We start from the raw sequence: 12,822 nt of genomic DNA, 5'->3' as shown, positions 1-12,822 counted from the left end.
CACGTCCAGGCACGTCCGGGTCACGTGGTCTCGGTGGAGCAGAGAGGTCGCAGGGAATGCTGGGCTCTTGCCCCGAGTAGGCGGCGCCGATCGCGTGAGCCGGGCTGCAGGTAGGCAGGCAGAAGGGCCGGCCGGGAAAGAGATCGCCGCGGAGGTGAGCCCCGAATTTAAAGGGGCTGAGGCAGGCAGGTTTCCCAGGCGCTGCAGAAACAGCGCGGCTCTTACCCTGTGATTGGGTCAGAGAGCTCAGGGAGGGCACGTCCGGGCACGTCCAGGCACGTCCTTACAAAACTGAATCCCTCTTCCTTGCACCATCATCTCATCCATGCATTGAAACTCTGGAGCTCTGCCTGCCTCTGGTGACCTGCGCTTGGAACAGGGAGCATTTCAGAGAATGCCACCCTGGAGGTTCTGGATTTAAGCTTTCTAACTGAAATCCTAAATTTGGCTTCCAGAACCTCCTTCCCACATTTTTCTATGTTGTTGGTGCCCACATGTACAACGACAGCCGGCTCCTCCCCAGCATTGTGTAAAATCCTATCTAGGTGACGCATGAGGTCCGCCACCTTCGCACCAGGTAGGCATGTTACCAGGCGATCCTCACGCCCACCAGCCACCCAGCTATCTACATTCCTAATAATGGAATCACCAACTATGATGGCAGACCTGACCTTTCCCTACTTGGCAGAAGCCCTGGGAGACACATCCTCAGTGCAAGAGGACAATGCACCACCTGGAGAGCAGGTCCTTGCTACAGGATCCTTTCCTGCTGCACAAGGTTGAAACTCTCCGATCATGAGGCCTTCCTTCTCCAAGGCAGCACCAGGGATGCCAGACTGGAGTTGGGACTTGGCTATTATGTCCCTGAAGGTCTCATCTATATACCTCTCTGTCTGCCTCAGCTCCTCCAGGTCTTCCACTCTAGCCTCCAGAGATCGGACTCGTTCTCTGAGAGCCAGGAGCTCTTTGCATCGCATGCACATGTACAACTTCTCACTGGCGGGTAAAAAATCATACATGTGACACTCGATGCAAAAGACTGCCCGCCCCCCCCCCCCCCCTCCCCTCTTGCTGCAGGACTGCTGCCGTCATCTTAAATTTGTTCAGTTCCTAGTTAAGTTTTAGGTTGCTATGGGTGTAGGATTGCATACAATTAGAGTCCTCTAAATGTATTCATGTATTTACTATATATCTGGTAGTAACCTACAAGGAAATGATCAAACTTTGGATAAGGTATGGGGAATTTCTGAATTTTAAGTTAAAAGGCTGATTTATTATATTTCTTTAATGTTATTTTTATTTTAAGTGTGAAAGTGACACCTGCCTATAAATTAAGGGATGGGCTAGGGGTGGAAGGGATGGGCTAGGGGTGGGAGGGATGGGAAATACAAACACACAAAGTTCTGTTTGTTGCCTGACTTTCTGATTACCTATTTAACACAAAACACACTAAATAATATACCCCAATAGTTTAGTTCTCCCCAATACTTTTATGTTTTAAAAAATTTCTCCAAGCAATCCTTACTGATTCTTTCCAGCCACCAGCAAGGTGATTCTCTCCTCTCAGTGCTCCCACTGTTTGTTTTTCAAATAATGAAAGGGAAACTAAGTTTTCAATTGCAGTTGATATTATAGAAAGATTCTGGAAGTGAATTAAAGACAATTTCCCTGTACGTACCCGGATCAGTCCAGACAATGGGTTGAGCCTCCTTTCCAGCAGGTGGAGACAGACCAAAACTGAAAGGATATCCTATATGAGGACAGAGTCCATCCTGTAACCCTTCAGTATTCGTCTGTCTCCAGCAGGTGCAGCAGCTCACCCTTCGTTCTCTGCTCTAGGCTGGTCAGCCTTTTCCTTCGTCTTTTCCTTACGGATCAAGCAAGTACTTATTCCTTAGGGATTTTGTGATTTGTCCTTCCTGTTTTAATAACATTGGCAGGTTAGTTAGAAAGTCTGCAGAATTTTTATTCAGGAGACGGCTCCGTCTTCTGGCTCTTGCCGGGCTCAGGGGGGCTTGGCCCCTTGTGCAGTGCATAGCCTGTGTCCGTTATCACTTCCAGGTGTGGGGACCGGGGCTCTCTGGGTCTCGTCTCCCCCCTCTGGCTGCTGTGCTCAGTTTAAAAAAAAAAAAAAAGTTTCCAGAGACACAGACACAGGTTAAGTTTAAAAGTATTTCCAGTACTTTTAATACTTACTTACAGCAGCGGACCAATAGTTTTCCTTTTGTTCCCCACCTGGGCTTGTACCGGCAGCCAGACAGGCAGGAGTCAGCAGGATCCCCCCTGCTTCACTCCGGGCCTCCAGGCTGTCAATCAAATGTTTTTTTCTCTGCAGCTGTTTTTCTTCAGTGCGGCTCTCTCTCTTGCTGCAGCAAACAGCCTGCCTTTTTCTCTGCAGCTCTCTTCGAATTTTTTGTGCAGGGGCTTCTTCTGTGCCTCCCTGCCTGGTGGGGAAGGCCCACCCTCGGCAGGGCAGGCAAATTTAGCCCAGGGATAGACTCCCCACAGCTTGGACAGGCCTTTCCTGGGTCGGGAAGCCCGGGAACGGCCGCCATTTTCCCTGGGGCTGGAGGGCTGATTTTTTTGTAGCTACCCCCCGATTTCAGCCCCCTGGCCCCCCAGGATGGGTTCCCTAACACCCCCTCGCCTCCCCCACCCGGGACTTCTAGGTCTCGTTTTTTTCCCTTGTGTGCTCTCCTCCTGCGCAGATCTTCTTTAGTTAGCCAGCAGGAGGAGGGGGAAGGCCCCCCTTGACCCCCCCCCCAACAAAATAAATAGATAAATAACTATTTAAAAAAAAAAAAAAAATTTTCTCCGCACCGTTGATGTTTAGGTCGGCTGCGAAGCCCCCGGGGTCCCTTCGGAAGCGGGTGGTCCCAGGATGCCCCCGGCCTCCCGGTGGCTCCGGTACCCCGAATCCTGCCGCCAATCCGGATGAGAAGAATACCTGTCACCCCTAGGGAGGGACGTCCCCAGGGTCTTATGGGCACCCTTACAGCTTCTTGCCCATGGATATGGACTCTGTCATGGCGGGAATTAGGGATTCGGCAAGCGCCTTCCCCTTCCTCCCTTGCACAAGTTGCTGCGCCTGCGGGAATGGCAGGCGGGTCGTGCCCTGGACAAGCTCCCCCACCCGGAGGTATGCTTAGATGAAAAAAAAAACAAAAAACATTATAGTCCCCCTGTGGACAACTTTCTGCGGGCACGATACTAGAGGTTTTTTCCCGGCTCCAAGCTGCCCAGGTCCGCATACTCAAGTCTCGTGTGAAGCGCACTTTCAATGTTCTGGCGCTAGGAGTGCGTGCGGCTATTTGTAGCAGTCTCATGCTGCGGGCAGGTCTCAGGTGAGTTTAGCAGTTGCTCTGCACCCGGGACCTCCCGTGGGCAGAGGCTGCGCATACGACCTTCTCCGCGTCCAGACGACAGAGGCTGCGCATTCAACCTTTTCCGCATCCGGGCAACAGTGATGGCTTCGGCGATGTTCGCCAATCGGCTCCTCTGGCTGTGCCATTGTTCGGCCGCTCCGTCCTCCAAATCACGGCGGGGCACGTTGCCGTTCACAGATAAGCTGCTCTTTGGTAAGGACCTTGAGAAGCTATGGGTTCTTAGGGGAAGGTAAGGTCCATAAGCTTCAGGAGGACCATCCGCAATCATCCCGTCTCTCTCGTACGCGTTTGAGGCCAGCAACGGTATACCCCACGCGAACAGGGCGACTCCTCCGGGGGGTTTTCTCTTATTCGCAGGCTTGGTCGCAGCCTTCTCGTGGGTGCCGTCCCTCTCGCGGGGGCCAGCCCACGCGCCCCATCCTTACGTCTACCACACAATGAAGTTCACTGGACTCGTTCCTCGGCCCTTTCTTAGGCAGTCTCTTTCCCTGTTGTTCGTGGATTGGGTCACAATCATGTCAGACCACTGGGTCTTCGACGTCCTTGGAGTTGGGTATGCCTTCGCTTTGCTCGAGACTCTCGGGGTCCCTTTTTCATTTTTCCCCGTGCGGTCGGTCCCAGTGTCAAGCGGCGGAGCACACCCCCTCCAGGCTTCTGTGTCTGGGTCTGGTGATCCCGGGTCCTGCCAGAGTGCTTGCCACATGCCAGTTTTCTATTTACTTCGTCGTTCCCCGGCAGGACGGGTGTTCGTTCGTTCTCCGACCTTAACTGAGTCAACAGGGCTTTTAAGATCCCGTTTTTTTCCACATGGCAACTTGGCGAGTGGTCCTCGTGTCATTCTCGCCCCAGAGAGTTCCTCGCCTCACTCGTTTTGACTGCGGAGTCTCCCATTTTCCGGTTCATCGAGGCTACCATAGTCTCTTTGCGTTTGCTTAGACTTCAGTTCAGGGACCTTCCTTTTGATATTGCGACGGCTCCTCGCACCTCCACCGAAGTCATGGTGGCGGTGGCGGCAGCTCCCCGCCGGGAAGATATCCTTGTTTTCCCCTACCTGGCTGTCTGACTCGTCTGGACCATGGCGGTGGCCCCTTGCCGGCAGGCGGTGGATCGTATGTTAGCTCTTCCCGCGTCTCTCGGGGGAGTGCTGGCTTCTCCAAGAGAAACCTTCAGCCCTTCCAGGATTTCAGGTTCCTGGGAGCCCACTTCGACACCCGGGTGGGCAGGGTCCTCTTGCCCCGCGCGCGCAGGCTCTCAAGTTGATCACTAGCCTCAGGATCGTATCTTGCTACCTTCTCCGACGGCTTCTGCCTACCTGTAGTGTCTCGGACTCCTTGGCCCCTGCCATCGACTTCGGTCCTTGGGTCCTTGCTCCTATGCGCCCGATCCAGTCGATGGTGCTATCCCACTGTAGCCAGTGGCGGCACAGTTTCACACAGTCCTACCATTTTGGGCTCTACCGTTGCTGCCTTACAGTGGGGGTTTTCCCTTCCTTTTTTGCTACCGGGAATTCCTCTCCAACTCCCTCCGTGGCTGATAGTAACCACGGCTACCAGTCTCTCGTGCTGGGGTACGGTCTGACTCTCCCAGCACGCCCAGGGGATCTGACTGGCAGCCCAGTCTCGCTGGCACATCCTTCGCTTGGAGGCTCGGCCGGTGGTCATAGCTTTCTGAAGTTTCTTGCCCTAATCCACTCCAAGGCGATATGGGTCTTGTCCGCCAAATTCACCATAGTGGCTTACGTCAACCGCCCAGAAGGCGCTCACATTCTACTGATGCCCTGGAAACCAGCCGTCTCTTCACTGAAGCAGAGCGACATCTCCAGTGCCCGCCAGCCTTCTACATCGCGGGCACAGGGAATGTTCAGGCCGATTTTAGTCTGCCGTCGCTCGATCCGGGGGACTGGAAACTCGCTCACATGGCCATGCATCTCATCGTCGACAGGTGGTCCCCTCCCACCTGGACCTCATGGCGACCCTTTGCAATGCCAAGGCCAATTGGTTTTTCTGCCGCTGGAGGGCACAAGGCTCGGAGAGCGTAGATACTATGGCTCCTCCTTGGTCGACGGTCGTCCCCCTGTACATGCTCCCCCTGTGGCCCTTGGTCGGGAAAGCTCTCAGAAGAATAGAACCCCACCGGGGTCCCGTGGCCCTGGTGGCTACAGAGTGGCCGCGCAGACCTTAGTTTCATGGTTCTCTCTCAACCTAGCGCTGGGCAGACCTCTGCGGCTACGCCATCTTCCTCGGCTCCCTCGTCAGGGACCTGTAGTTTTCGACTAGGTCCTTCACTTCTGGCTACCGGCCTGGCTTGGAACGGCGACGTCTAAGGTGCAAGGACTATTAGGGGACGGTCATTTCCCCAAATGGGAAATGGTGTTGCGGGCCCGGAAACGGTCGACTCCCTGGAACGTGTTTGAGTCTGTTTGTGCGGAGTCGGGTTTCTCAACGTACTCCGTCCCGATCTCGTTAGTCCCCTCTTCTCCAAGAGGGTTTTTCCGAGGGATTTTCCTTCTTTCTCGTTGCGTACAGGTCTTCCCTCTCGGCTTTCTCCCTTGGGTCGGGTGGATGGTAGTCACTAAGCGGGCCACCCGGCTGTGATTTGATGCTTGAAGGGAGTCAAGCATCTACGTCCACCTTCTCAGCCGCTTGCCCGTCATAGCATTTTAGTCTGTCTCTCGGGCCCTCTGTGCGGCTCCGTTCGAAACCCTCCATCGACCTACCTTGATAGCTCTTACCTTAAGGCTGTCTTTCCGGTCTCTATCTTCTCTGCTCGTACGATCTCGGAGATCCAAGCGCTGTCCTGTTGGGAACCTTTTTTGTGATTTTCCGATTCCAGGGTATCTCTCATGATGGGTTTTTCCTTCTTAGTGACTGTTCTTCTAACCTCCATGTCCACCAGTTGGCGGAACTCCCTGCGTTTCCCCTTCGCCTGGGAACGATCTCCGTAAACTTGATACCATACAAGTTCTACTTCACTACCTTCAGGTTGCCAAGGACTTCTGTCTCGGACCATCTTTTGTCCTCTGGAGTGGGCCCAATCGGGGTAAGCCGGCTCCTCGGACCACTATTGCGGGGTGTTTGACGGAAGCGACCTCCTCAGACTCTCTTGTCAAGGTCGGGCGGTTCCCGAGGGCCAACAGGTTCCTTCTCTGCTTTCTCGAGCTACTTTCGGGGCGAACATTCACTCGGTCTCTCCGTAGGAGTTCTGCAGTGCCGCCACTTGGACGTCCTTGCATATTTTTGATCGCTGCTACCGCCTGGATGTGCAAGCTCCACTTTTTGGTTCTTTTGGGTGTCAAACGCTTCGAGCGGAACTGTCTCTGTCCCACCCGGTTTAGGGAAGCTTTGGTACATCCCACTGTCTGGACTGATCCGAGTACGTACAGGGAAAGGAAAATTAGTTCTTACCTGTTAATTTTCGTTCCTGTAGTACCACGGATCAGTCCAGACGCCCTTCCCTGTTTGTCTCTTTTTCTGTCCTCTCGAAGCTTGTTCTTGCAGGTTGCAGATTTGAAGACATCATTTTTGTGCTAGAATGCTGAGCAAATACACCGGAAGCCTTGGTTGTCCAAGTACCAAGATATGCAAGAGCGGTTAGTTAGGCCATGTTATATTTACATTGTTCCACAGTTGCTCTATTGAGGTTTCTGGTTGCTTGCTTGATCCTACTTTGGTTTTCTTCTTTTTCTGCTTTGACATGCGTTATACTGAAGGGTTAGAGGATAGGCTCTGTCCTGATATAGGGCATCCTTCAAGTTTTAGTCTGTCTTCACCTGTCTGGACTGATCCATGGTACTACAGGAACAAAAATTAACAGGTAAGAACTAATTTTCCTTTTTAATCAATTGCTAGCAACTTTTCTTTCTTTCTTTCATGCTGATCAGCTCAAGCCCCTGAGCTGAGATGTCATTACTTACAGTACCTGAATGTAATCTGCTTTGAAATGCTGAAAAAAGTGTGAAAAGCAGAATATAATTAAATAATAAATAAATAAATAAATGTTGCTAGATAGAAAGCTGCAAAGCTTATTTGTTGTGATTTCTGTTCATAATGTGTCTCTGTACAGTGCTGCCTACATCGGGTATGTGCTATACAATGTTGATAATTATCACAAATAGGTTATCCAAGTTCTTAAATGTTAATTACATTACAACTTTGATACACCTTCAGTGTGTGCAATGGGGGTATTTTCAATAGGGTGTGTTATTGAAAAGTTACACATAGTAAAATGATTTTAGCTGATGTGTTTTACTAATAGTTTTTTTTTTCCTTTTAAGAGAGAAGTTAACCATTGGATGTTGCCAGCTGGCTCAGCTAGAGTACACTATGAAGCACTGCCATGACACTGTGCAGGCCAAAACGGGAACATGGATGTGACACAAATCTCAACTGCAAGACGACTTTGTCCTTTTCGACACATGGAAGAATCTCATCAACCTCATTCTTTAGTGCAGAAACCAGGCAGTTTTTTCCTCATGGAAACATGGAATTGAGAGTCAACAAACTACTGAACTAATTTAATACCTCTGGGGCCGATGCTATAAAGGCGCGCAGAAAGCAGGTGCTGAACAGTCAGCGCCTGCTCTCTTAACGCGTGCATAGTGCCCCAAAGGGGGGGGGGGGGGCGCCATGCAATATATAAATTAGGGGGGGTCGTGCTAGGAAGGCGGCGCTAGGGTCGCTTGCGTGACCATAGCACCTCCTTCTTAGCGTGACCCGCCACGGCTGCCTGTCTGCCAGTAATGAAAACGGCCCCCAAGTTTACCGGCGTCGGTCTTCATAACTCAGCGGTCTGCCGAATTATTTATTTATTTATTTATACTTTAAAAAAGAAGTACAGAAAAGCAGTGTTTTTTGCTTTTCTGTACTTCTTTTCAATGAGCTCAGCTATAAACGCCTGCTGCAGGCAGGCGTTAATATCTGAGCGATAAATGTGCATCTGAGACGCACATTTATCTTTTTACCATGGGAGTGAATGAGTAATAGGCTCATTCACAGGCATTTGCATGTGATGAGTGCTCTCTCATTCACTCCGCGTTAGGCGCTAATCCCCTTATTGCATTAGAGGATTGCTTAGCGCCTATTTTACCTGCGTCTAACTGCTCGTTAAGAGTGCGCTCGGCCTGTTGCATCGGCCCCTCTGTGACTAGCTTTTGGGTGTTATTCTGTCTCCATCAGGTCAGTGAAGAAGTGGCGCAGCTACACTGGGTTTAAACAGTACAGAGTCTGTCTTAGGCTGCCTGCAAGTGTCATTACCGTTCAGTAAATGAAAGGGAGGGGAGAATGCCAGAGGTGAGGAGACTCGTGAACTTTGGCTTTGTCGCCCAGTATCAAATATAGGCCCTTTCAATATCCTTCTGTGTCTCTTCTCAAGTCCTGTGTTTGTTTCAAAATGTTTGATCATCCTCATTTCAAATGTGTTCCATTCATCTGTTCTTCTAGAAGTTTCCTTTAAGTAGTACCCTGCTTGCGAGGTCGTTAAGGGAATGGTCTTCTTTTCGGAAGTACTTGCCTACTGAGTTGTCATTCTGTGTTTCTCTGTAAGGTTTTATGTTAGGGCTCTGTTTCTTCTTCTTACGTTTTGGCTTGTTTCATCAGTGTAACGTCCTTCGTCACATATTTTGCATTGGATCATGTACACAGCATTTATAAGAGCAGCGTGCATGGCAACCTCTTATTTTGAATGTCTTTCCCATGTGGGTATCCGTAGGGTCCTGTGATAGGTGCTGGCACAACTTGCATAGTAGAGTCTTGCAGGGTTTTTGTGCCATTTTCTTCTGTTTGGGTTTCTGTTTGGAGTTTATGCCTTGTACATTTTTGTTTCCGGTTACGGGGTTGTCAGAAGGCCAGAACTAGGGGAGCAGGGAATATTTCTTTCAGTATTTTATCTTCCTATAATAGTGGTTGTAGATCTTTTATAATTTTCCTTAGGTTTTCTAGTTCCAGATTGAATGTTACTGCAAGTGGAACGTGCTCTTTGGTTTTCCTTTCCTTATATTGTAGTAGCTTTGTCCTAGATGATTTGAGCAAGGATGCAATTTTCGTGGAGATAAACTTGGGGTGATAACCCTTTTGTTTGAAGAATTCAGTTAGAGCTATGAGGTGTTTATTCCTGTCCTTTGCATCAGAAAACAATACAGTGGTACTGTGCAGCTTGCTTCTGTATAATGTATTGTTTTTGTATGTGAAGGATTGGAACTGGAGTGTTGATGGTAGTTGCATCTGTCTGTAGGGTTTCTGTATACAGATGTTTGCAAGTGTCCATTGTTGATTGAGACTAGAGTCTAGAGCGTTAACGCTTTCTGTGCAGCAGTCAATCTTGTCTGATTGTGGGATGGGAAGTATTGGAATTGTAAAACTAAGGTTTTCTTTGCCTTCAGGTTAAATTATTAAGATGTTATCAGTGTATTGGTAATATTGGAAAATTAGTCATGGTAACCACTCAGGAAAGTTTCTTTCAATTTTGACATAAAAAGGTTGGCATACCAGAGTGCCCATAGCAGTTCCCATAATCTGACAACAGATGATATTGAAGCTGAAGTAGTTATGGGTCAGGATGAATTCCGTTTTGCAACAGTTTCTGCTGTATAGTGGTGGTCCAAGGGAGTTATTCTTAGGAATTTGTACCATGCAATTATGCCATCTGTGTGAGGAAATGCTGCTGTTCTGTATCAGTTATGATAAAGAGGGTGTCAGATTGTGGGAACTTCTATGGGCAACAGAATGGCACCACAGGATGGCAAACTTTTTATGTCAGATTTTTATTTCCATATTCAAAATAAGAGGTTCACATTCTTCTCTATGAATACTGTGTACATGATCCATTACAAAAAGTGTGAAGAAGGATGCTGTATTCCTGAAACGTGCCAAAAATTAAGGGCAAGAATCTATCTTCATAGACATAACATAAAACCTTACAGAGAAATACAGAAGGACAACTCAGTAGACAAATACTTCTCAAAAGAAGACCATTCCCTTAACGATCTCAGATTTGGGGTACGTAAAGGGAACAACTACACAAGAACTGAAAACATTTGAAATTAGGATGATCAATACTTTGAAGCAAACACAAAAGGACTTAATTTAAGGACATTGGCTTTCTCTCCCATTATCAAATAAAGGCCCTTTCAATTGCAAAGTTTGGCATTCTCCCCTCTCCCTTTTCTAAGCTCTGGATGCCTCTGTACTCTTTACACCCAGTGTAACTGTGCTGTTCTTCACTGGTCTGATGAAGAGAGGGTTAACTCTTGAAAACTAGCCACAGATGTATTAAGTTAGTCCGGTGAAAAGATACCATCTATAAGTCGTTGACTCTTAATTCCATATATCCAAGTGGTTTAACACAGCAGCCAAAGTTATTTATTGTCTTATGGAAAGAAACAAATTATTCTACCTGTGCTCAGGATGCTGTTTGAATAGATATTCCATATGAATTGACTGATTTTCATATTCTTCTACAGTACTGAGTCACTTTGAATTGAAGAGAACCAAGTCTCAGACAGCCATGTTAATACTTTTTTAAAACCCGGAATGCGTGCGTGTGTGTGTGTGTGCGTACGTGTGTGTGTATGTGCGTGTGTGTGTGTACATGCGTGTGCGTGTGTACTTGGGTGTGCATGTGTGTGTACGCGCACAAAAAGCTGTGGAAGGAAGGTATCGTTTGGGAACCCTAAGACAATGTTACTCTTGGGTTGAGTAACACTGCTAGTGCTAGTATAAAAGAGGTCATTTCTTGAGGATGGGGTAGGGAGACTATCAGCAGTTTCTTCCTACTCCTTTTTAAACATTTTTTTTTAGAGGGAGCTTCCAGTTCGTTTGAAACCGGGGCTGGGATCCGGTGCCATAAACTTTCTCAATTACCTAGGGAATTTGTTTGCCCCTCCCATCTCACCTAGTTCCCTCATTGCAATGAGTGCTTGCCTGGGAACAGAACCCTGCAGTCATGGGCTCCAATCAGGCCTCTCGGTGATGCCATTGTAAAATGACTCAGTGGCACTAAACACTGCCCTCACAGCATTCCTAGCTGCAGCTCTTCCTTTCTTAAAATAGAATTCTTTGGTCTGACTTAAAAAACAATAACCCAATATTGAGCAGAAGGCATTTTATTACATTAGTAATTAAATCAGAGCTCGATTCACAGGACTGGAGAGAAGGGAAGGGGGATTCTTCTGCCCACCCAGAGTTCGAGTTGGGGGAGAGCCCATACTACATCCTTTTGAAACGCACAGTCTGAAAGCAAGCAGAAGCAGATTCTTCGGCCTTACTATATGACGCCTTCAGAATCTGGTGCCTTAGTTGCCTGTGCTACCTGTGCATGAGTCCGACCCTGAACTAAATGATTGAGGATGCTAATGAAAATGGGTGTCTTAATTTTTTTTAAATGCTACCTCTTTAGCAGTGCTAAAACTGTACAGCATGTAGCTAAAATAGCAAAGGCACCTAATGCAATTTTTAATGTATAATTTTGTATCATTGTTTTTGTAAAATATTGAAAACTGATTAATAGATTCCTAATATAATACAAAAATTGTCAATGGATTGTGTTTTTTTTTACATTGTGTCTTATTAAATTACTATAATGATTCATAATTACCCTATACTTGCTACATATAAATAAAAAAGTAGAGAGGATCCAGTACACTAACAGATATATTTGATCAGGAATACCCTTGTGTAGTGCTGATCTTAACCAACCCTGATGCAATCATATTTCTTTTTATGTAAAGTGTGAAAAGCTTAAATTCAACATTTAGCAAGCCCACTACTAAGCTTCTCCTTGAGGAGAATAAATATCTCCTCTGCATCAAAAAGTATTTTTAATATGGAATGTGCTGCAAATGTTTTCTGCAGTTCCAATACTTTGAGGCAGGGAATGTGTGTGTGGGAACGAGTGGTGATTCCCACAGGTCTGGACACAAACTAGTCTGATTCCAGCCTCCTAAAACAATTTTTATCATTACTTCACAATACACAACACTAGACTCTCTTCCCTTCAGAACAGTGTACTTAATTACTCGCAGTTCAGCTTCGTCTCAGCTCAGTGTTTAGATAGTGTTATGTTACATGTGCTGCCTTCCTCCTGGAGACCTGGATTTATTTATTTATTTATTTTAAGAGTTTTTATATACCATCATTAAGTAATTCACCATCATAACGGTTTACAGATGAGCACCTATAACAAAGTAAAATATAGTTCATAAATAACATGGGTGGTGCCATTAGAATTCGGTAACATATAAGAGTTTATATCAAGAGACATTGATTGTGGTTGGGTGTTTAATATTCATCTGTTATCCCCACCTAGATCTCAGCTCTTATTCCCCAGTGTCTGCTTATGCCCTCTGAGCCCCACATGCCCCACAGGATCCCACCCATAGAGCATACTCTCTTTAATGAATTTACAGTGGACCAGGCATCTAGCCTGGTCCTGCACAGGTAAA

General features: G+C 47.5%; 1 protein-coding gene across 1 annotated transcript in view; it reads left to right on the top strand.

Annotated features, from left to right (window-relative positions):
* Nucleotides 1-11,918, top strand: part of SWT1 (SWT1 RNA endoribonuclease homolog) — a 230,570-nt gene extending 218,652 nt beyond the window's left edge. The window contains exon 17 of the mRNA XM_029618736.1: nt 7,660-11,918. Coding sequence (XP_029474596.1) covers nt 7,660-7,759 — 100 coding nt within the window. The 3' untranslated portion in view covers nt 7,760-11,918. The remainder of the gene's footprint in view (nt 1-7,659) is intronic.
* Nucleotides 11,919-12,822: the final 904 nt, after the last annotated feature.

The sequence above is a fragment of the Rhinatrema bivittatum genome, chromosome 10 (genome assembly GCF_901001135.1).
Source record: "Rhinatrema bivittatum chromosome 10, aRhiBiv1.1, whole genome shotgun sequence".
Classification (NCBI taxonomy): domain Eukaryota; kingdom Metazoa; phylum Chordata; class Amphibia; order Gymnophiona; family Rhinatrematidae; genus Rhinatrema; species Rhinatrema bivittatum.
This window is presented reverse-complemented; position numbering and strand designations above follow the sequence as displayed.